This window comes from Camelina sativa, chromosome 14 (assembly GCF_030686135.1).
Source record: "Camelina sativa cultivar CO46 ecotype springtype chromosome 14, ASM3068613v1".
Classification (NCBI taxonomy): Eukaryota; Viridiplantae; Streptophyta; class Magnoliopsida; order Brassicales; family Brassicaceae; genus Camelina; species Camelina sativa.
In genome coordinates this window covers 501259-526836 of record NC_141893.1, presented here as the reverse complement: position 1 = coordinate 526836, position 25578 = coordinate 501259, and the positions used below count along the sequence as shown (strand labels likewise).

General features: G+C 36.0%; 2 protein-coding genes, 1 long non-coding RNA gene and 2 pseudogenes across 4 annotated transcripts; 3 read left to right on the top strand and 2 right to left on the bottom strand.

The window, feature by feature from the left end:
- The first annotated feature begins 1615 nt into the window (after positions 1–1615).
- LOC104738692 (NAC domain-containing protein 1) lies at positions 1616–3902 on the top strand. The gene is made up of 6 exons (XM_010458883.3): positions 1616–1916; positions 2075–2415; positions 2596–2721; positions 2882–3145; positions 3225–3362; positions 3472–3902. The coding sequence occupies exons 1-6, from the start codon at positions 1766–1768 to the stop codon at positions 3676–3678; spliced, it is 1227 nt and encodes a 408-aa protein (XP_010457185.2). The 5' UTR covers positions 1616–1765; the 3' UTR covers positions 3679–3902.
- Positions 3903–4504: 602 nt separating this feature from the next.
- On the bottom strand, positions 4505–6230 carry LOC104738691 (protein ARV 1-like). The gene is made up of 9 exons (XM_010458882.3): positions 6121–6230; positions 5934–5981; positions 5753–5842; positions 5577–5622; positions 5395–5468; positions 5184–5269; positions 5025–5091; positions 4847–4922; positions 4505–4746 (listed from the first exon to the last, which is right to left on the bottom strand). The coding sequence occupies exons 1-9, from the start codon at positions 6211–6213 to the stop codon at positions 4595–4597; spliced, it is 732 nt and encodes a 243-aa protein (XP_010457184.1). The 5' UTR covers positions 6214–6230; the 3' UTR covers positions 4505–4594.
- A 2676-nt stretch (positions 6231–8906) lies between these two features.
- On the bottom strand, positions 8907–10964 carry LOC104738690 (B3 domain-containing transcription factor NGA3 pseudogene; annotated as a pseudogene). Its single transcript, XR_015580373.1, has 2 exons — positions 10576–10964; positions 8907–10406 (listed from the first exon to the last, which is right to left on the bottom strand). The product of XR_015580373.1 is annotated as a B3 domain-containing transcription factor NGA3 pseudogene (transcript).
- A 5344-nt stretch (positions 10965–16308) lies between these two features.
- Positions 16309–18297, top strand: LOC147927715 (uncharacterized). The gene is made up of 2 exons (XR_015579387.1): positions 16309–16944; positions 17972–18297. It is a non-coding gene; the product is annotated as an uncharacterized LOC147927715 (long non-coding RNA).
- Positions 18298–24045: 5748 nt separating this feature from the next.
- Positions 24046–25005, top strand: LOC147927714 (uncharacterized; annotated as a pseudogene).
- The last annotated feature ends 573 nt before the right edge of the window (positions 25006–25578 follow it).

The window sequence follows — 25578 nt, the reverse complement described above, 5'->3', positions numbered from 1 at the left end:
GTAGTCATGAAGCTAATCATGGCCTAATCTTGTTATCATTTAACCCGTCAACAATCTTTAAAGATGGTAGATTTTTTTTATATCTCAGAAACCTACGACCTATTTTACCCATCTTAAAGGATTTTATGTTTGTACATATAACAATGGTTGAATGAGATATTACACATATTCTTTACATATCAAAGACACATGACAGTGTAGAACATTTTTCAGTAAGCATGGTCAAAGATTGCAGCTTATTACATAAGCAGAAAGATTACAATTACAATTACAATTGCGGACTTATTACATAAGCGGAAAGATTCCAGCTTCTCGCCATTTCAATTCTTGTGGGGCACACATGTCCACCGTCCAATTCTTGTAAGGCTTAGCTTCCCAAATAAGCCTACTTTTTTAATTTTTTTTCGATTCTCTCTCATAGCTTTTTAACCAAAACCGATTCTATTAATAAAACTCAAACCAAAGGATCCGATTTAAGGTTCATGGGTTCAAGAAGAAAGTAATCGAAAAGGAGAAAAAATCAAGAGATATTTGGTAAAATCATACATTTTTCAAACATGATTAGTAAACACATATATTCACTATTTACAATTGGAAAAAAAATATATTCACCATTGTTCAGCTATTTCCACATCCATTTTTGCCATTAAAGATTCTACTTAATTACATCCAATACCATTGTTTCCCATTTTCTTCTTTTTCTTGATTTTTCAAATAATTGTTAATATAAATTTTTTTTTTTAGAAAACTTTTTAAATACAAAAATCTATGTTTTTTTCTTTACAATTTGGTATAAATTTTAATTAATAATTTTTAAATAAATTATTTAAATATTTTGTATTCGTACACGTTTTTAAGTGTACAAATGTCTATACACCTTATTAAGTGTACAAATGTCTGTACACATTAATAATATGTACATATGTAATTTTTACAAAATCATTGGGATACATATATCTGAAAACCTAATAATTAAACAAATTACCAATTTTAGATTCGTACACCTAATTAAGTGTACAGATATCTGTACACACTATTATGTGAACAGATGAAATTTGTTTAATTCTTAGGATTTTGAATATTTGTACATATGCTTGTACTGCAATATTTTTATACAAATTACATTTGTAAAGTTAATAATGTGTACATACATATGTATATATACTAATGTGTATAGACATCTGTACACATACTAAAGGTGTACGGATACAAAATATTTATATAATATATTTAAAAATTATTAAATAAAATTCATATCATATTGTAAAGAAAAAAATGTATTTTTTTGTATCTAAGAAGTTTTCTAAAAATAGATTATATTAACAATTATTTGAATAATTATGATTGGAGGAAAAAAACTTTATTTCTTATCCACGTTCATACCCATTTTTGTAATTTTCTTACCAAAACTATGTCCCACCATTTCTTCCTATCTCACAAAATCTCTATTACACAACACCCTATTTTTCCAATTTTAAATAGTGAATGTATTAGTTTTCTAACAAACCCAAAAATCAAAATAACAAAACAGTGAAATTCAAAACCAAACCAAACAGAACCGAAGAATATCCATTATTTAACTTTAAAATATATAAATTTAGTAGTATAAAATACTGATAAAAAATAAAAATAAAAATATTTCTGGGCTTATTTAAACTCTGTTCTTTCTTCACTCAGCTCATCAGTTCATGTTCATCTCTCCTCTAATATAAATCAACCAAAATCAGAAAACTACTATTTGAAACATTTGGAGAAATAGGTAGAGATGGATGATTTTGTGGGGTTTGGATTCCGCCCGAGGGACGATGAGCTCGTCGGTTACTATCTCTATCACAAAATTCAGGGCAACACTCGTCTTGTAGAATGGGCCATTAACGAGGTCAACATCTATGATTTCGATCCTTGGAAGTTGCGCTGTAAGTTATACTACTATTACGGTTTTCGAATTTTAATTATTTGTTGCCTCCGTGCGTGATCGAGAGAGAGAGAGAGAGAGAGAGAGAGAGACGTTGGGGTTTCTTGAATCTTGATTATGGTTTGGGGTGTGTTGTGTTGTATTCTGTTTCTGTAACAGTGCAATCGAAGATCGAATCGACGGATCGTATGTGCTACTTCTTCTCTCGTAGGGAAAACAAGTACGCCAGAGGGAATCGACAGAACAGGAAAACGCCTTCTGGAAGATGGAAACTTACTGGAGAGCATACTGATGTCAAGGATCAGTTTAAGACTTGGCCTTTGTCTGCAACTGGAGACGACAACAAGACTGGAACTGGAGACGACAAGAAGACTGGAACTGGAGAGGACAACAAGATTGGTCATAAAAGGGTTTTACAGTTCCGTCTGGATAATGGCATCGTCGATCCTAATTGGGTTATTCACGAGTATTATCACGATACCATCTTGCCTGAACATCTGGTATATATATATATTTGGTTTTTTTTATCCCATACTATTTTTACAATTCTGATCTTTGATATTTCATAACTTAGCTTTTGATGAAAGTAATTTAATATATGCAGCGAATTTTGAAATGTTTTTAACTGATGAACTTTGTATATGTGATGTGCTGCTGCTTACCTCTTGAAATTTTTACAGAGGACGACCTATGTGATCTGCAGACTTGAGTATAAGGGTAAAGACAAGAACATTTTATCTGCTAAATCTAAACCAACAGACCCCTCTTTTGTCCCTGACATGATGACTAATAGTGCTGGTTCTGTGGTGAGTCTATCTAAGACTGTATGTCCATTTTGTTTGTTTTCTCTCAACTTAAAGATCTTAGCATACCACCCCCCACCCCCCCCCCCCCCCCCCCCCCAAGAAAAAAAAACTGATTTGTTGTATTTCTTCCTAAACTGTTTTATCTTCTTTTATTTTTCAGGTCAACCAGTCAGGATATTACAACACTTATTCTGAGTACGATTCAACAAATCATCATGACCAGCAGTTTAATGAATATTTAAACATGCTAGATCAGGTTCCTCAATCCGTCTCATATGACGGTGGTCAACAGATGATTTTGGATGATGAGGTTTATCCATACGTTGGGTTATTGCTAAATGAGAATTGCAATGTTTGCATCCCCAAAAAACCTGTCACAGGGTATTTTACCGATGATAGCTGTGGTAGTGACACTGACTCTATGGTAAGCAAGCAGTAAGCAGTTTTACACGATGGATATCTATATGATTGCTTTCTGTTTCTCACACGTCTACTTTTAATAGATTGGCAGCGACAATTCGAGTGTAATTGAACCTTACCATCCTCCTATAGATGATACTCCATCACTGAACACTACTAAGCCTTTGCACAGTTCTGAGGCACAAGAGCAACCAGAGTTGCATTTGCAAGGACAAGAAAAGGTGCTATTATGAAACTCGAATTGGCTAGTCTGATACAATCTAATCATAATATTATATCAAATTCTAGTTACATTACATATTAATTTTTGGACTGTGGACACGGTTGCAGGTGATAAGTAGGCACGTAAGCAATCCTGAGTTGGAAATGGCTGAAGACTCAACAATCAAGAACACTCCATCCACCAAAACGGTGAAGCAGGAATGGATTGTTTTTGAGGACATAAGCCAAAGGAAATCCCAGTGGATCTATCTCAAGAACATGATCATTGGATTCTTATTGTTTATCTCCATCATTGGCTGGATCATTGGGGTTTAACAGGTCGTATCCGGTTCATACTCACATTGCGTCAAGAATCTAATAACGGAGAGGGCACGGTGAAAAACAAATTGTAATATATCACAGTATTACAATTTGTTTATTTTATTTGCAAAATTTCATATCATTCTAAATTTTCTTTTTTAAAAATGATGTAACAAATCATCATCCACTGATTTCAATGTTAATATCTATACCAAAGGATGAGGATTTAAGTTTCAAAAGAGCCTTTTGTGTTTTTTTTTTTTTTTTTTTTTTTTTTCTGAAACAAAGGACACCAATAAGACTTCCACATGTGAAAACTAGACGGACCCAATCCCAAGTTTTAACGTATCCCAAGTAGATTGGCCAGTTTAGATTATTTAGTCGTTGTTGTTGTTGTCGACTTGTCGTAGACAGCTACGAGGCACTTCGACGTGTCCCCATAGGATTGTATCCGTACACTTGACCCAATTTTATCCGAGCTGGGAGAGGGCTGGCTTCACTAACTTCCCAAGCCTTGCAACGCAAAACAAAATAACAAATATATTTTCAGGTAAAGAAAACATCGTACAAGTACTTTAAGAACTAGTCGGTGGAAAATTCTGTCGAATATTCGAATAAAGATTAGTTATTATTGGTCGTTTGATTTCTTCGACGTTTTATGTCATCCAGAAACTCTCATCGAATTGCTCTATATCACATTGATCAAATTTATTTCATTTCTTAATTACTTAGCTGGTAACGTTTGTATGGGCCTGAGAATTTTTGATAGACTTAAATATTCTTACTATGGCCCAATTCAATTCTTGATGTCAATAATATTTAGTTAGTTATACAATTCGAATGGTCATCAAAAAAATGCAGAAGACTTTTAATCATGTAAAAGGTTTCTCTTTTCTTCAAAACAAAATGACTATAGTGGAAGATGATGGGATCATACGATTCTGAATAATGAAGACAGATACATCAGAGATCCAAACTGTGTTAAGAATGTTGTCGGCTCAAAGATCTGACCCACCAAGAATCTAACCGAGTGCGCGATTAAGCATACGGCTATGCATCTGGTGGCCGTTGATTCAGTCATCACTGGTTTTAACACAACTTGCAATATGAGATTCCAAAACAACAAGAAGAAAAAACAGTCTAGATCAATCAATTTTCAGTAAGAATATTTTGACGGTCTGACCTTTAAGAGCCATGGAGTTTGATGTTAAGATAAGTATATCAACAATGAAGATCACTGACATTGGGAACTCCCATACCTGTAATTATTAAAGATTCCCATTTTGAGCAAAGGAACACAATACCAAGTTTTGGTATTTCGATATCAGGACTTAAAAGTGAAAGGTAAAGCTACAACATACCAACATAGCAAGCAGAAAGATCTTGAAGTAACTCGAGATCAATATCCCCAACACAATCTCTCTTCTTCTGCAGATTTACATACTTCGATATTCAGGGGACAAAAGTCTGAAATCTGTGAAAAAAACTCAAAATAAAGAACTAATAAGAAGTATAATCACCTAGAAACTTCATTTAGCAAACTCTTTGCCGCAATGGCAAAAGAGAAGACAAATGCAGCGTTTGCAGATAAAACACCGATTAGAACCTGTAACATGAGAAAACATTATAGTATCCTTTCAAAACTATCTCAATAATGACCTAAACATATAGATTTCAGAGCAAAAAATATCCAATTCAGTCCATTAAAAGATAGTAAACAAGAAATCTAACCTTTATACATATAAGAACCGAGCTCTCAGAAAAGCTTGATTTCTCATCAATTCTTCTCAGGAACAAGCTTCTGTCTTTGATGAGTTTAAGGCTTTTCAAATGCGTTTGGCTGCAGATGAATCTCACTAACTACATATCTCCTAGCAACTTAGATAATAACAGATTATGAAACATAAGGACACAAGAGTCTAGAAGAAGACACGCAAATACCAGCTTCCACAACAGATGCTGCAAAAACAAAAAACAAAAAGTTTTTAGTACCAATTTCAAGATCAGAAAACTAGATTTAGACACGAAACTGCCAAGTAATCATAGCAAATGTTTGAAATCAAGAAACTTGAATTGAAAAAGGTTTTACCTGAATATTGACAGTTTCTGGATTGATTGCATTGTAGAGGACGTGTCTATACACCTTTGGTCTGTGAAGGATTAAATCAATGAAAATAATCTGCACAAAAGAATCAATTAAATTCAAAATTTGGAAAGAAAACAAAAGAACACCAAAAATGGAAACTTTCAAGTGATTGATTGAAACAGACCATGCGTTCACACTCGATGTACTCGTCTGCTACTTCCTTGCAGCTTCCCTAAATAAACAACAATACATATGTTCTTAGAAAAGGTAAGATTCAAAGATGGAAACTTTTAGAAATTACCATAAACATATAAAAACAAGACAAAACAAGATCGAAAACCCTAATTGGGTTGTGTGTGTTAAAAGCTTACGCATTTCATGATACGAATGTTACCAGGAGAGTATTGAATGAACAATGACTTAACCCTAAACCCACATCCCACGCATCGGTATTCACTCGCCATGGCTCTCTCTTTCTCCCTCGGAGAAGACGAATAAGGGAGCAATGGGAGTTCGGGTCCGGGTCCGGTTCCAGAACCGGGTTTAGGTCTTGAAACCTGAGTAGGCCTGTTAACGGGCCTAATTTTGTTCAGTCTTAAAATTTAACTGTCAGGCCCAATCTTGCTTTAAGCATGCATGGTATTCGGACCCCAAAAGGAAGTGTAATAATTAGCTTATACGTTACAGTTTGTAGATGGTTCAATTTGCATAAAACTCCTGTTCAATGACGTAGCGTTTTGAAATGCGTAGATCTCATATATTAAAATCAATTAAACACATTAAATCTCAACTTTAAAGAGCTAGATATACTTTTCACTTTGTAGTTTAAATATCATATGAATTAGACTCATCTATGTAATCATCAATGTATTCAAAAGTCTAGCTAGATTAGTAATTAGAATTAACCAGACCTACTAAAAAAGTCTAGTGCTTCGCTAATCTTATTACCGTCATGTTATTTTCTGATGGATAAGTTTTGTAAGAAAGAAAATTGTCTCTTCTTGCTCTTTGTAATCAGCATGGCGAAAGATTTGGAACGATCAACAGACACAAAAATGGAACGATCAATTAAAAGTTAAAGTGAATAGTTAATTGTATTACTTTAAATTGAAAATGTATTAGAAAGGGAAGAACCAATTAACCCCAATACGAAGTTTCCTTTTCATCATCAATCATGCCTATAAAAACCCTAACCGGCCTACATATTTGCAGTCTCTTTTAGGTCAGGAATCTAATATGAGAATGAATTATTTAACTAACAATAATTGGAGCATGTCATTTATTCTCTTTATTCTTACACAAACTGATCATTTAGATATGTTACAATATTGTCTGCTTTTGTCATCTTAATAATTTTGTATTCCATCCGTACTGTTCACTAATACTTCCCTTTTTATCTCATTATATCTTCTTTAATATGCATTCTTTTTGAATATAAAAACACATTTTATACTCTTTTGACAGCCTTTTGAGACATCTACACATTGAATATTAGCTACTTGTAGACTATTTGGAATTAATACGTATTTATGTATTCCATTTATTGTATCATCCCTTGGCAAATTTGTTTAAACATATTACCTTTGTAACTTTGTTCCCTATATTGAAGATATGCGGGCTACATATGTAATTCACATATATACATGTGTATGCTTACATGATCTAGTCTCCATGTCTATCTTATCTAATTAATTACTCTTTGATGTTCGTTGTATATGGAGTGCTCATATACACACGCTTAACCCTCTTCATGATCTTCAATTTATATGGGGTACTTATTATAGTGGCAGGCTCAAACATTTATCCTAGCTATTATAGGATAATTTGATCACAAATAATACCCCGCGCCACTCATACTTATCGGAAGACATACAAATTTGCCATGTCAAATCGAACTAGCAGCTAAAAAGAAAAAGGAAAAAAAAAACACATCTAGTGAAATTACGACTCTCTTAGTTACATGGAATAATGTGCACAAAAAGGCTATATATATGTGTGTATGTGTGTGTTGTATATATATAGCGTGTATCCTGAAAAATAATTAAAACCCACAAATGGTTTGGATAAAATATCTAAAGGTGTGGAGTATGTCTATACAATAGTAGAGAAATCAAATCTGCCATTCTGCCAATGACTTTCTCCATTTTGATCTTGCATGCAAGAATTTATAACTCGACACGATACTCTATATATACATGGACTATAGAATATATAGTAATTCTTCCAAGAATCTCTCTTCTTATTTACCTGAAAATGATATTCCCTAAGGACTGCATTCCAAAGTTCCACGTAAACTATTATAACACATCTATTTAATTATACATGTACATGTCTAAACTGCATGTGTGTATATAGGGTGGGTATATATGTAGTGATTCAGAGGCATACGTATATATATAGTAGTAATTGACAAATGATTTAAAATCTAACATTCTAAAAGAACTCATGGGGTTGAGGAGATCTATTGAGATGCCTAATTTGGTAAAAATCACTTCAATTCACAATCCAAACCAAACAAAGATATTGACCAAAGGTTGAAAACAAAACAAGAATAGAGAATTAGTAAAATGAGAAATTAAATGAACCTGTGATCATAAAAAGTCAAACAATGTGAAAACATATCATACCTTTTGTTCTTTTTAATATTTATAAATTGAATTACTATATGGATGGATATCAGTCCTTCTTCCATAGCTAGCTTCTCTTTATTTTCTCTGCCCATAACCTGCAAAAATCTCTTTAACCGAGCAAAATTACAAGAGTAACCAAACAAACAATATAGGACCATTAGAGAGAGAAAAAAGAGAGGCTTTTTTTGGACCTGCCCATTAGCTTAGAATGTACCATGAAACACTTTGTCAGTGTAGGGAGATAGGCACAGAGAGTACAATTCATGAAATTTATAAGCTTTTTTCCAACTCAATCAATTATGCATCTCAAATTCTATTTAAAATTGAAAAAAATAAAGAAAGCAAGATGAACACTGTTTTATTGATGGCTATATAAGCTAGAAGTCTAGGGTAGAGGCAGTTTCACCTAGTGTGCAAATGTTAAGATTAATATATAATTTATGAATATGATATGAGTAAATAATGAATTACAACGAATATTATGGATATAAATTAGCTAAAAAAAGTTGAGACATGTGAACATGTTATTTTATGTAAATCATATTCATATATAATTTTATATACAAATACGAGTTCAACATGGTGACAAAAGCCTAGTGATGAACATCAAGAAACATGTCGAAAAAACAAAACTCATAACCAAAAAAATTAAACAAACGAAGAAGATCGTTTTTTCTTCCTCTTACTGCTAGAATCTAACGAAGAAGACTGACTAATGAAATAATATAAAGAGGAATTAAGAAGAAGAAAGATGGAACTTCTCATGGATTGAAATTGAGAGAAAATGAAGACTTCCCTTTCTTAGCAAATTGATCATCATCACCACCATCACCATCATCACCATCATCATCATGGTCAGTAGATAAATTTAGTCGTAGAGCTGAAGAAGAAGAAGAAGATGCACCAATTTCCCCACGTGGCACCACCCAAGACTCTTCTTGTTGGCTATAGTCATTACCACATTCCATATTCACCCCAAAGAGCCTTAGTCTCTTTCCCGCTGTAGAAGGAGGCGGAGGTAACATCACTGGCGTTAATCTCCCGGGAACCACAGGGACTGACTCTATAACCAACGGCTCTGATCCAACAATGTTCCTCTGATCCAACGGTGATCCCGTGTAGTAACACCTTCCAGCTAAATTTCCATAAGTACCATACCCTACAAACTCTTGACGCTGGTTGTTGTTATTGTAATAAGAACGTTGGTGGTTTCCTATGTTCAAGCTCCGGTGAATCGGGACGGCGTTATACTCCGGCAATGGAAGATATCTGTTGGAATATTGAGAAGTGGTCAGGAAATTGAAATTGAAACCGAAATCACCAAACTGGTGTGCCTGGACGAGGCTCATGTCTGGTCTGTGCCTCCAATCTATGTAAAGCTTCGATCTTTCGGACTCATCTCCGATGCCTCGTTGGAAAGAGACGATGTCTCCCGCGTCGAGCTTTTTCTCTTTGACGAAACGGCTCCATCCTTTGGTCATCACGTAGCTCTGGCTAGAGTTCCAATACGAGTAACGGAATCTCCACATCTTGCCGTTTCTGTCTTGGAAGTTCAACAGCGTGCCGTTTTGGTTGTTTGATGAGTCTAGTGGGAAATACCTCTCCGCGTGTTGTTTAGGGATCACCAGCCTGTTGAGTTTTCCGACGTCGCTTGGTGTTACCACTTTGTCGAACATGTGTTCTTTCTCCGGAGGCGGAAGCATCATCATTGGAAGGTTGTTTCCGGTGCCGGAGCTGCTGCTTGCTCCGATGTTGGAGGTTAATTCTTGGTCTCTGTCTTGTTCTTGGTCGGAACTTGTTGTTGCTGTCGGCGCTAGGGATAGATCCATGAGGAATTATCTGATTTTCTTTTGGGGAAAATCTTGATTTATGAGACGGTTCTTGGACTAAATCTTTAGATGTGTCTTTAGACTCTCTCTTAGTGAGTCGTCTTGATGCAATTTAAACCTTTCTCTTGTTCTTGAATCGGTGAATTGTTGCGGCCGCTTTTCAAAGACATTGACGATGATGATGAATCAACTCGAGATCTTCAACATACAATAGATAGATAAATATTAAAGAGAGCAAATTAACAAAACGAAAATCTAGCCACAAATATATATAAAAAAAGGGTAGATGGATTAATGAAAAAAAAATTCAAAGAATATATTAAAAGAAGGGAATAAAAAAAAAATTAAAGTTCTGATGTGGTCTCACCTTATAATATAAGTGAGTGAGAGAGAGAGAGAGATTTTGATATTGAAGTTTTCTTTCTCTACTTGGTTCGATTGGTTCTTTGGTTTTCTCCTTTGACCATGAAAATTTAGGAGAAATATGAAAACCCTAGAATCGGAAAGCAAACTATATATGCATATATAAAATATAGAGAGAACTATCTTCTGTTTGACTAACACACGAAATCAAGGAAAGAGAAAGATCAAAGCAAATCAGGACTTGGAACTCAAATTGGGTTCTTGCCAAACAAGAGGATCTTTCTCTTTCTCTTTATGAGGATGAAGAAAAAAATGGTGGCTTGAGATTCTTGATAGAGTTTCAAGTCTTAGAGAGAGAGAGAGAGAGAGTGAGATTGGTACCGAGTAATGCGTAGGGGCCCATGAATGATATGGTTCGGGTCATGTGAGCTTCTTGTCCTTTTCATTAGGCTTCGAATTAGCTCTTTGTATTGAAATTTCAAATCTTTGTATACATGTGTATGTAGTTGTCGACGGGTGTTTGAGATTCCGTTGATCCTTTTTTTGGTATTAGAATGAGTATACGTGTCTATTTCCTTTTTGTTAACTAAAGCAATGTTATTTTTGTATTTATCTAATTTTGTTTTTCTTACCAATTATTGTTGGTTAGCACTAATTATAACAATTTGAATTTATATCGTATACAGTTTTTGTTAGTTAGTACGTGACTCAGGTAATATATATATTTACACGTACAGTATTTATCAGAAAAGAAATGCACATTTTCCATATATAGAATATTATCTATTACAAAACAATATAAAATATATGCATGCACGCAATTTATCACATTAAATTAAATATAATCCTTACCTACTACTATTCAAGTTTTTTTTTAAGTTTTTTTTTTTTTAAAGTACTATTCCAGTTGTTGGCATGCCATGATTACTTAAAAATGTGTACATACATATGATGTAACATTCTGGACCGTCTCTGGCTATAAAGCCTTATTATATCCTTCGACTCATATCTAAGTTTGTGGATCTGATCCTCGTCGAGTCGATTCGTTAGTCCGAGAATTTGAAGAAAATTAGCTATTGAAACCTACGTACTTTAGTGTTTATGTTATTATTCGAACGGTATTGGAACTCAAATTTTTACTAAACAAAATGGGAACAAGTTTAAATGTGAAGGTTTCTGAAAATGCGACGAGAAAATCATTTATGTGATATGAGAAGCTAATTTTTTATTTTTTATTTATAAAAAAATTCACTTATTCTTTTATAATAACGCTGATTTAAACATTAGTACATAATTTAATCATGATTTATGTTTTGGGTTGTTCCTAATTGCGTTTATCTGTTTTCACATTTGGTTTATCAGATCGATCGAGTCACATGGGTTAACAGTATAATACTGTTATAAGAACGATTAAATAATGAAGATTTGATAATCTCGATGAAAGAAAAACACATTAGTTGCGCATAATTACCCATTTTTTTGTTGTGTACAGTTAAATATATGTAGTTATTTACAGATCACTTGGGGAAGTAGGTTTGGTTATGATGTGTCCATGTTTTTTGTGGTCCAAAATTATCTACATATACATCAATCACAACAAAACAAAACGAAAATAAGCAAATGCAAGTGTATAAGTTTTTTTTTGTTTTTTATATCTATACAAGTATATATATGTTCATTCATGTATATGCATGTGTGTATGTTTAATACACATCTATGTAAAATATTTCAGATCACGATGTCTTATACGATGTTTGTTTCAGGCTCATCATTAAAAGAAAAACATCTAAGTTATAAAATTGATCTAAATATAATTTTTCTCAGATATATATATCTATCTAAATCAAAATTGTATAGCAAGAGTCATTATAATGACCAAAATATTATTTTATTATTTTATTCACATGTGTCATAATCATCAACAATTCAACATCCGTAACCAGAGCGTTTGATGTTTTGAGACAACAAGAAAATGTCTAAATCTGCCACACCTGGTCAAATATTTCCCAGTAATTAAACAGCTTAATCGTTTATTTATATTAGAAGTATAATAGTATTATATATGTCATCAGTACATAAGTCAAATTAAAGTTATGACTCAATTGATAAGCACGTGCAGACGAATATGTAATAAGTAGGTGTACTTTAAATTCGTTTCAAAACTCGACCGATCAGTTGAACAAAAAAAAAAAAAAAAAAAAAAAACTCGACCTGGATCTTGTATTTGACGAATCGTCAATTATTATTACAAATTATCAACATTTCAAGTAAAACTAATCACTTACGTCTATAACAGTTGAACTGTATATGTGTTCAGTCCGGCTATGTAGTACTGATTCAAGTCTTTTCTGTTAAAAGAATAAAGTCATTAACCAGATTTATTTTTCTGTTACCGAGAGATTAATTAGAGTCTGTAAATATAATGTATACACAATTATCAATTATTATAAAGTATGGCTCGAAAAAAGTTGGCCTGCAGCCCTCGTTCTTTAATTTAATAAAGGCAAAGCTCAAATCAAATAAGTATAATATAATTTTACTATTTACCGAGCTGCACCAGCTTAAATACAAAGGGGACCTCTCTACCTATATACAGTATATATAATATCTCGTTGGCCTCATCTATTTTATTGAAAAACAAATCCCCTTATAGTTTATGCTTAAGGAATATTTCCCATTCTAATCTAATTGACCGACTCTATATATCTCTAGCTTCTGTTTTTTTTTTTTGATCATAGAAATATTGGATATCCAGATTTCTTTAAAATATGTATTCGTATCTAAATATAGATACTTTCATACCCAGATTCCATATTATCCCAAAAACCCTAGAGATTCCAGTTCTTCAGAGTTTATCATGTTGCATCCCAAATTCTATCGGAGAACCATGCATCTCCCATATACAATGTCAATTTGTAATCTCTAGCGCTTTAAAACCATTAACTGATTGTAAGTATCTTAGACATGGACCATATGGTATAACTATGAGGTGCATATGGTGTATATATGTAAGATTTGAATAAAATGGTTAAAGTAGGGGTTGGATTTAAAGGGAAGCAAACATAAATGAGAAGGTGAAGTGTTACGATTTTACAACAGTAAACTTGGAAGCGAGTAAGGACCACTTCTCACTACTCTCTCTCTCTAGAGTTTGTCCAAAACAGCCTCACATTTTTTGCATCCCCACACTTCTCGATCTCTTTCACACCTATTTTCTTTATTGATTATTAATATTTTTTTTTTATATATATATTGTTCTGTGTGTGTGTATTTTTCTTTATCAACTTGGAGGAGCTCGGCCCCTTGGGAATTTTTTTTTTTCAATTTAAACTTTTCCACACAACGTATTTCCAATATATAGCCATAGAGATATGCTAAGAATTTGGTTGTCTTTTAAAGCTGATCTACAGAAAAAAATTAAGGTATATGTGAATATGTTATGTAGTTTGTGCTTTATTGTCACAAGTACTCAACCGAGATTCATCACGTACAATGTCTTAAAAGTGCCATATTTTACGTTTTGGTTTCCAAAATTATCCTCAATCCAAATTTCCTAAAGTGTATGTTTAGCAAGGGTTCTTAAAAGTTCAGAATGAAGGAAACACAAAATTTGGGAAGACTTTACTAAACTTTTAGAGAGTATTCACCAAAGATTATGGTATAAAATCAAGATTGTAGTATTATTCTTGACAAAAAATCTGTTGTTGTGAAATTTTATGATATTTAGTTATCCAGTTAAAATGGGTTATGAATGTATGAAACTTGAAAGGTTTGAGATTATATATATAAGCAAACTTATGATATATCAACAGAAAAATGATTAAAATCTATAAATGAATCAAAGTAATGTACAATGTAATTAATTAGTCTAATTCTCTGGTGGAATCCAGTGGAATCTATTATGTAGTTTATTTGTCAATAGTTGCTAATTTTGATTAAATATATATTAAGTGAGTGTGCAGTACGTAATACAAAGTCGTATAACACACACATTGGTAATTAAGGATAAATCAAAATCCTCAATAAACTTGACATTAGATCATACTAAAGATATGCATAATGATCATATAATGTAAGTATGGTAACATTTAATATAGAAATGTGTGCGTGTGGATTTGCATATATAGTGTATTTTTTCATATATAGTGTATTAATATGTTATGTGTGTATAGAGAGAAGGTCGTTATCAGTAGGTGCAAAATAGAGTCCATTTGCATGGAGCAGGTTTATGTGATGTTGATGATGGTAACAACTGTCATGTGTGCCCCAAAGTCTAGGAGTCTTAATTAGTTTACATAATATGCATAATTATAATCACCACAAACGAATACATAGATTGAAAGAATTAGTAGGTCCAAATATAATATGGGCAAAAACTAGAAAGTGCATATACATTATATAGTGTATGAGTATAATTAGAAATTATCTAATAGCTAGGTCACAAAAAGTCTTGTTATCAAGCTTCAAACAATTTGTTCAGACCTCTTTAAAGTTATTTTCATCAAACCCAAAAAAAAAAAAACTATATACGTAGTATATATAGAGAATACTGAATATAACACTAACGTTATTTAGCTAAACTGAATATAGTGTAGATCCAAAGGTCAGAAGTTTATGTTTAAGGAAATCGGAAAGATATTAAGGGAAGTCCAAATTTTATAATTAACTTTCTATTTGAAATTTATAATTAAATATCTATTTCAGAACGTAAGATTATTTTGTATGTATTATTACTCTTTGGAATTACGGTTTGTATATACCTTATATAATGATCGTGTTTATATAGCCGCTATAGTACACACACACATATATATGTATTAATAAATACTTACAGGCGATTGTACCGTGTACGTATACATATGTAAAGATGCATGTAGCTAGGAGTTATATATATAGAAAGATCAGCACTGGTTTTGATGATCGTTATAGAAAAACTTGTTTACACACGATTCCAGCTTACATTTTTCTATCATTATAGCTACGTAGTACGTACTATATATGTGCAACGAACTCAAGAGATTTGTAGTGGTCAGAGAAAAAGGAAAACAGCTCCAGTCAAAGTCGTTGGGCGTTTTTTTCTTTTTAATTTCCGTGATAAATTGAATATCATTTCAGTAAGTGTTGAAATTAGTTTATTTTGGTAAATTAATGAGTAAAATAGTTGAGTCAATATATAGTTTTTTTTGTCAATATATAGTTTGTGTTAAGAGTTCCATTCGATATATTTAAAAGAAGTCGCATGCACTAGAAATCAAGAATGAAATGACCGATACGGTCCATGGATATGAATGATCAAAGCACGTTTCAAAGAGGAATAAACGAAACGAGACAAGTGTTGGTAGGGTATGTTCACATAAACCCTAATTACGAAGCTCTCCTTTGCCCGATGAGTCGATTACTATTTCAAACATTATCATTCTAAAGGTAATAAACCGTACGAACTCGAGAATTTGTTTTTCGTGATATCGAATAATTTTTTCAAATGAAAAAAACATATATATATATATATATTTTAAATGTATAGAAATAGAAATATGACGTGGTAAATAGAGCAATGGACAAAATCATACAATATATATTAAAAAAAAATGAATGTAGATGGATAGAGTCGTCCCACACTTAAGGTTGGTCCACAATGAATACCGTTGGAGGCTTCGCAGGCTTTTGTTCTGTCCTTGTCTCTTCTCTCTCACTTCTCCTTTTGTTTGTTATGTTCATCAATCCTAATTCTTAAACTAAATCATATGTTATTAAATAATTTTGGCAGCTACAAAACCAAACTTGCGTAGTCCTAAAAATTCATTAACTGATACATAAAAAATATATATATACTCAATATCTTTTGTTAATAAAAAATTGTAATTTTTTAATTTTCTTTATTGCATGAAGATGATGAAATTGCGTGAGTTAACGAGAGAAAGAGCGGGTACAAGGTCATCTCTCTCCTCTAAACCTAATTTTCTCTCGCCTCTCTTCTCTAAAAACTCAAAAGCCGCCGTATCTGGTCTTTGGCCAACGTCCGGTGGTTTTATAGCCCCGGCGTTGTGCTTTCTTTATGGCTTTCTTCCTTCTGTTGTAGTGTTTTTGTCGGCTGTGTAGTTCTCAAACGGTTTTTGACTTCTCTCGACGAGATCGGAAGTGGAGCTACTCTGGGTTCCAGTTGTAGATATGTTGATGATTTTGAAGATGTTGTTGTCTTGTTCGATCTACTTGTGTATTGGTTTTGTATTGCCAGCGATTCATCATCTTTTTGCCGTGTTCTCAAGAGTCTCGCTCTACCTTTGAAGTAACAGATCTGGTCCATCGTGTTAGTCGGTGGTGTTCGTCAGAGTTGTCTCTTCAGAGGGGGTGGTGCGGTCGATTCTTTTGTCCGGTAATCAAGCTCAATCTCATCAAATTAAGCTAGTTTGGTATATCCCCGACTTGTTTGATGTTGGCCTTAGTTTTTGTGTTTCTGCTTATTCTACTGGTTTGTTAGGTCAGCTAGTTTAGCTTTCGATCTCTCGAGGGAGTTACGGCCGGGTCTGTTGTTTGGTTTAGGATAGCTTTCGTTTACCTTTTTATTGGTTCGTTGAATCCTTAAACCAAGTTTCCTTTCACCGCCATTAGTCTCGAAAATAAATAGGTTTGTTATGTGGTCTGTTCCATATCAGTTCTTGTAAGGCTAAACTCTTGTGGCAAGTGTCCATTTGTGGGGAGGCATAGTTCTAGTCTTCTAGATGTAGATTTTCGGTTCAAGATTAGGTGGTTAGGAATTAGATTCGCGTTTTTTGCTTATTTGGTTTGAGGTATTCGTTTTTAGACGGGTTAAATCTTTGCGGTGGCCTCTATCCTTGGATCTCTTCCATTTGCGTTTGCAAGTCCTTTCGACATTGACTCTTGAATACTTAGTCCCACGACTAATATTCTCTTCCGACTTCTCCAATGATTTTGAGAGCTTTTCTTTTGGCTTTAGTTTTTATATTGTGTTCTCGTGTATCAGATTTAAGTTTACGGGGATATTTTTGTTTTCTGCCGGTTTTAGGATTTTAAAAAAGCATTTCACCCTGTATTTTATCTTGGTATAATATAATAAAAATGTTCTAGTGAAAAAAAAAACAAGAGAAAGAGCGAATGAATTGTGTATATGCGTGGGGGATGTCGTCATTAAATTGTAATTTGGCATTTAATGAAAAAAGAGTGAAAGGTGCTTGACATACACGCGCCGTAGTTTCTTACCGGGAAAAGGATTGGTATAGTACAGTATTGATGTTAACTAGACCGGGCCCGGTTTAGGATGGGCGGCGGCCGAACCGACCACCTGGCTTACACTTCTTCGTATTCTGTATGGTGATTCTGGTTCTGGATGGATGGATACTGCAAAATCTAATAATCGGATCTTTTTGGATTTGGATTTTCAGTTAATAATCGGGTGGGGCTCTCTGTTAAAGTAACGTCGCAGGCCACTTAAGTCGGTCACTGGTGGAAAACGTGAACCCTGTGATGCCTCTTAATTTTACTTCAACGGAGTCTGGTTTCGTTGGATCTCTCTCTCTCTCTCTGCGAGCCGTCCAAAAAAGGTCAATTTTGTGGGTTCACGTATCTTACTAGCTCACAAAGAAATACGGCGCTATTTAATTTACCAATAAAACCAAAAAAAAAAGACTTTATTATACCATAAGGTTTGTAATTCATTTTTTTTTTAAATATATATACTTGTAAAATTTATGGCAGAATTTTCCTTTGATTGGTGTGGATGTGGTTTCAAATCTTCCGTAATACACCTTACCTACTCATGTGTGTTGGATATACAATCGCCTGCGTATGTTGACAAAAAGAATACTTAACAGTACAGAATCGATTTGTATTATCATAATATATAGAGCATTATTAATAATGTGTTATAAAGGTGGGAAATTCTGGTATTTGGGTCTTCTTATTTGGTAGGCGTCAGGCCCATTCTCAAATTTGCTTGCTCACTAATGTACCGCTTGCTGATGCGGTAAATATTGGGCTTTGCTTCGGATTTGAATTGGCCGTACCCCATTTTTGCTTATTCGACACTATCTTTACATTGCATTACCGGCGTTTGTCCCACGGGGTTCAAAAACTGAAGTCACTTGGATTCCCTTGCTAGAACAGACCGTTTGTTGGATTAAAAATATTGATAAAGATAAGTAATTAGTTTATTTATATAATAAGGTTAAAAACACATATAAATAAATATTTTAAACACTTTGTATTTGACATGGCACCATGTTTATATTTTATTTTCTATTGTGTTGTATATATAAAGAGATATGTGCGTGGAGAATAACAAAAAAATCAATAAAGAAGGATGAGATGAAAAGAAACAAAAAGATGACAGGAAATAACGAATTGGTCCTTCAATTATGGACGAAAAAGGTCGAATAATTGTTATTTTTTCTTTCCAAAATGCACCTTTGAGAATCTTAAGATTCAATCATATAGATCAGTATGTATTAGGTACATGTCCCCAATAAGAAAATCAAATACTATCAAGAAAAGTAGTAAACGTGAATCGTAAGCTAGTCAATTGTGTGAAGATGCATTAGTCATAATATTATTCGATCGACTTTAGATCTCACTTTCCATGCAGATTTTTGCAATTATCTGGAATAAGAACAAAATAATATCTTAGATTCTTCGGCCTGACTCTCTATCTTTTTCGCATATGCTCAATGCTTCGCGTTTCTCTTTGAATTCTTTGGTTATTTGGTCAGCTATAACTAAACGAGAAACAGAACCAAGATCGAATTCCGTTCCGATTCAAAATATCGTAGAATAATTATACTTTTCTCTCTTTCTAGTATTGGTCTATTTTACAAAACTAACATATAGTAACAGTAATTATATAACGTGTTAAAATATCTTTAGTTGAAGAAGATGAAAGTAATCCTTAGACAAAATTAAAGTGATCTCTTATTGGAGGACTAGAGAGCAGAATCTCTTATTGGAACAGAGCAATGGAAGACTAGAGAGCAGAATCTCTTATTGGAGGTGGACCAAGTATCAGAAAACGGAACTTCTTGTTAAAAAAAAAAAAGGAATCTGAGAGAGAATCGCCTAGTCGCCTCCGTTTACCGGCCTCACGATGGTAAATGAGAATTTTCCGATGGCTAAGGTTAAATCCAAAAAGAAAAAGAAGCATTCCTTCCGTACTGGCTCCTCAGTTCCAGGTATTTCGCAATTTGCTCGTATGTCAGCAGTGGTAGGACATCCGCCTAAACCCAGTAAGTCAGATCCGCCTCTTGTACTTGCCGATCTGGGTATCTCGGATCCTTCCCCCCGGAAGGAGGTTCTCCGGTGAGGTCCCCACCCTCTCTTCCGGCTATTTCCTCCCTAGATCTGGTTCAGGAATCATCTTCCTCGGCTGCCGCGCCGCGTAGTTTCTCCTGCTGAGACTTCTCCTTCGTCGGACGCTGGTCAATCTCTACCTGCTGGTGCTTCTCCGGTCCCCGCCGGATCCCCTTCCGCAATTAGTCCGCATGAATCCTCTCCTTCGGTAGATAAACGGTGGACTAGCCTCTTCGGAGCCTCCTCTCAACTTGAAGAAGTTGGTTCTCCTACTCAACACATCTCGGGTGCTCCGTTTGTTCTCATTCCTGACGACAACATTGAAGCTGTGAAGGAAGAGTTTAAAGATTTCATATTTGCTCAGTTCCATGGCAATCCACCGGACATGGGTCGAGTAATAGGAGTGGTAAATGCTCTATGGGCTAGATCTGGTCCGCGTATCTTTGTTCACAAGATTGGGCATGGTACCTTCCTGCTCCGGGTTACTAACTCCAGGGCGATTCTATTAAGTCGTAACGTTTGGAACATTGCAGGTTATCCCATGTTCGTCTCTCCGTGGTCCCCTGAATTCACCCCGGAGACTCCTCCTATAACCTCCGCGTCCATCACTGCGGAACTCAGAGGTGTGCCTTACTTGTTATTTAACAAGCAGAGTCTCAGTCGCCTAACCACTGCTATTGGTAAGCCAATTGCAGTAGTCTCTGAAACAAAGAGAAAGGAAACATTTGAGGTGGTAAAGGTTCTCGTCCGAGTTGACTTGACCAAGGATCTCCCCTCATAGATCATCACAGGGTTCTCCAATGGCCGGGAAGTGGAAATAGATGTGACTTATCCTTGGCTCCCCCCACGTTGCGCAGAGTGCAGAGCGTATGGGCATGAAACCTCTCGATGTCCCTCCAAGGTAGCAGCTTCTACCTACCCAAGGAGGAGGACCCAGAGATCATGTAGTCGATCTAGAACTCAAAGACGATCTCGCCAAGGTAGGTCTAAGGAGAGATTGCATAAGGGGCCCCCTCGAATGGTTTGGAGAGTGAAGGAGAGGAATAACACTCTACAGTATGTCCTGGGTGAGACTGTGGAGGCGGCTAATGACAGGATGGAGGTTGTAGTGGAGAGAATCTCTGGAAGTGGAACGGAATCTATGGCTGAGAACACATCAGAGGAACTGGAGGCAGAGCAACCAAAGAACCTCGCAAGTCCTAAGTCTTCAGCGATGGTAGCAGCTGTACCTCCAGATGGTTTGAACGCTACTGTGGAGGGTTCCAGCATAATTGGGGCAGGTCAGTCGCCCAATGACATGATCCTCTCTGAGAATTTGCTCGCCTCAAATCTTGAGACTCGAGAAGATGTGTTGGACGATCATGAAGCTCCCTTTATCCTGGTATCACGCAGGAAGAGTAGGAAGTGTGGCCGTAAGGTCACCTCATCACATTAATACTTATTAGTATGTTTTTTGTGTGGAATATTAGAGATCTGAATAGTACCAGACGTCAGGATTTTACAAAGCAATGGATTAATCTCCATAAGCCACGTTTTGGAGCGTTTTTGGAAACGCATATACGGCATGTAAACGCAGGACGAGTTGTTAGAGCACTCCCTGCTGGTTGGAAATTTTTTGGTAATTTTGATCAGCACAACACGGCTAGGATTGTTGTTTGCTGGGACCCAACAATATCTATGGTAGTCTATCAGGTTTCTTCTCAGTTAATCACTTGCGGCTTCTCTTCCAGGCGCTAAGTCTAAACATCACGGTCTCTTTTGCTTACAGATTCAATGTGATGGAGGATTGCATACCACTATGGACGGAGCTATGCTGGCTGAATTCGAACACCCCTGTCAATAGATTCCCCTGGGCGGTGGATGGCGACTTTAACCAAATTCTGAGGACTTCTCAACACTCAGAGTACTTGACTCAGGAGGTAGACATCAGCGGAATAGATGACTTCACTCTAGCATTGCAAGAATCAGATTTGTTAGAGGTGCAAGCAAAAGGTCTTCCCTTCACCTGGTGGAACAATCGGGAAGACACCCCTTCTGCAAAAAAAATTGACCATGCCTTTATTAATCAAACCTGGGCTGCCTCCTTTCCAGACTCATACGCGGAATATTTGGAACCTCTACAATCAGATCATGCAGCTTGTCTCTTTCATCTCCCCTCTCGAAGGAGTGTGGTGAGGAAATCCTTCAAGTTCTTCCAACATGTAATAGATCATCCGCAGTTCAAGGAGTCAATCTCGCAAAGTTGGGACCCTCTTGCCATTCAAGGTTCTTGTCAATACAAGCTTGTAAGGTCGATGCGGAAACTTAAAATGATTCTGAGGCTTCTGAACAAGCAACACTTCAGTGATATCAGTAGGAGAGCTCAGAGTCAAGCAGTTCTAGTTGTTGAGCTTCAAAGAAGGGTTCTCTTTACTCCTGATGCTCAAGCAGTTAGGGAGGAGCATGAAGCTAGAACACTGTGGCAAACACTTCTTACCGCAGAGGAGAAATTCTATCGCCAAAAGTCGCGAATCCTTTAGTTCAGTCTGGGAGACAAGAACACGACCTTCTTTCACATGTCAGTGACACAAAGGGCTGCACGAAACCATATCCATTTCTTATGTGATCAGTCTGGTCGAAGGATTGCAGACATATCAGAGATAAAAAGTTATGCAGCTGCATACTTTGAAGATATTCTGGGTAAAACCGATATGCCTCTATCTCCAATCTCAGTTACTGAACTATGGGACCTCCTTCCATTCAGATGCTCAGATTCTCAAGTCCAAGCTCTTCAGAAAGGAGTAACCATAGAAGAGATAAAGGCAGTGGTGTTTGCTATGCCGTTAGATAAGAGTCCAGGCCCGAATGGTTTCTCGGTGGAGTTTTTTCGTGCATCTTGGGACATTGTTGGTGACACGGTGGTGGAAGCAGTCCAAGAGTTTTTTCGCAATGGTCGCCTCCTTCAGGATCTCAATTGCACTATCATTGCTTTGATTCCTAAGGTTCCGGAAGCCTGCCAGCTAAGTGATTTTCGACCTATAAGCTGCCGCAACTTGATTTACAAAGTCATCTCTAAGATCATAGCCAACATAATGAAACCCATCCTTCTTGAGTGCATCAGTCCGAACCAAGCAGCTTTTCTTAAAGGTAGAAGTTTGGGAGAGAATGTCCTACTTGCTTCGGAGTTGATCAAGGAATATCAAAAAGCCAGTTGTCCAAAGACCTGTATGGTCAAGGTTGATATTAGGAAAACTTTTGATACTGTGTGTTGGGACTTGGTTCTCAAGACTCTTGAAGCTCTCAACTTCCCTCCACTATTCCGCAGTTGGATTCAAGAATGTATTTCTTCTCCGCGGTTCTTTGTGGCCATAAATGGTGATTTGACAGGCTACTTCTCTGGAAAGAAAGGCCTCAGGCAAGGCGATTCTATCTCTCCATTCCTTTTCATCCTTGTCATGGAGGTGCTATCGAAGCTTCTGGAGTTATCGACTTCAGCAGGTAGCATACAACTGCATCCTTATTGCTCTTCTCCTCAAGTGACACACCTCCTCTTTGCAGATGACCTTTTGGTATTCACTGATGGTTCTTGGCACTCTCTATATGGCGTTAGAGAGGTAATGTCCCAATTCAAACAGCTAAGTGGGTTGGATATGAACCCAGCAAAATCAGAAATTTTCTTTGGGGGCTATTCTGACGTTGAGATCGATGAACTGAGTGAGTTCTCTGGCATTAGGGTTGGTTCGTTCCCAACTAGATATTTGGGACTGCCTCTTAACCCAGCTAGGATTTCATTCGCCACCTTGCAACCGTTTCTTGAGAAAATCACTTCCAAGCTGCACTCCTGGACGGTTAAGTCTCTGTCTTTTGCCGGAAGAATCAGACTTGTATCCGCAGTAATATATGGAATGGTTAACTTTTGGAGTTCTGTGTTTAACTTGCCGAAGCGGTTTTATGAGAAGGTCGACTCTTTGTGTGCTGCTTTTTTATGGAAAACAAGATCGGTTCAGCACAGGGAGCTCGAGTTGCATGGCAGGATGTGTGCAGGCCTAAGGAGGAAGGTGGTCTAGGCATCAGAAGATTGCAAGACTTTCAGATTATCTTTCAACTTAAGTTAATCTGGAACTTTTTCGCAAGTTCAGGTTCATTATGAGTGGCCTGACTTAAAGGAAATGTTTTCCACAGGAAGAGTTACTGGCTGATGGAGGATAACCAATGGCTCTCTCGAACTGTGAAATGTATGCTGCATCTCAAGCCTCGACTAAAGGAGTTCATGCGCTGTGAGGTTGGAAATGGATGCACTGCTTCGTTCTGGTATGATAACTGGTGCGAGCTTGGTCCTTTGGCTGACTTTATAGAAGGAAATGGACTGAGACAATTGCGGATAAAGAAAAATGCTGTAGTTCTAGAGGCGGTAAGGAATGGAGAATGGAGGATGCCGGCTGCAAGATCTGACTCTCAACAATCATTCATGGCAACTCTCACATTTATCTCTCCTCCAAACGATGAAAAAGGGGCCGACCTGTATCTCTGGAAAAGGTTGTCAAGGACCTTCGGTCAAAAGTTCTCTTCCAAATAAACTTGGGAGCAACTAAGGTCTCATTCTCCAGGGGTACCATGGAGTAAGGTAGTTTGGTTTAAGGAGACAGTGCCGCGTTACTCGTTTATAACGTGGCTTGCGTTTCTGGGAAGGCTTGCGTTTCTGGGAAGGCTTCCTACCAAAGACAGGCTAAGGAACTGGGGGATCAATGTTCCTCCACGTTGTGTGCTCTGTTCGAATGGGATTGAAAGTCATGAACATCTTTTCTTTCAGTGTGCTTACTCCTCGGAGGTTTGGAGTACGTTTGCAGGCAGGATCATCTTATCGCCTCCAACGACATTAAGTTCTATCTCCATTAGGATCCTTCAAGTGGAGCAACAGCAACAACAACCGCACCCCAACGCTGCCACCATCGTCAAACTCGTCCTCCAAGTCACTTGTTATCTCCTTTGGCATGAAAGGAATGCTAGGCTATTCTCCAACGTCTCGTCTCCTCCATCAGTGGTTCAAGCCGGAGTGGATTGTACAATCTTTGATCGTCTACTGTCCCTCCCTGGAGCTACGGCTTCTTCTTCGTCCTTGTTAGCTTCTTATTTTGATTGTATAAACTTTCCATTCTAGTTTCTTTTTTTCCATTTTGTACAGAAAAAACAGAAAATTTGATATAAATTTTAACTTTTTACCAAAAAAAAAAAAAAATTAAAATGATCACTGATTTTAAACTATTTGGGGGAAATGTTTGGACTCTGGACTTTGGACTTTGGAGTGTCGGATACTCGGATGCTTACAAAGAATCCAAATACATATAGATGGAGTATTTGCTAAAAAGATCTAGATTGTTTTATTAATGTTTATCGGAGTGCAAACGGTCTATCTAAATATACAAATGATTAAAATAAAAACGCATCACTACTTTTAAAAGAGTCGGATACGTATTTATTTGGCCGTCGTCATCAATCTGCTAACACATTACTATTAAAGGTAAAAATGTCTAAACTTTTAAATGGTGGAGGAGGCGTTAATAGTTCTACTTTATTACGTCCTATATTGTACCATTCATACATTAATAGATTTCATGGGCGTTAATGTCTTAAAATTGACTTTAACTCCCAATGGACATTATCTCTTGAAGATTTTTTTTTTTTAAAGTTTAGAGCAATAAACCAACAGTCAATGCTAGTTTTTAAAGTAGCG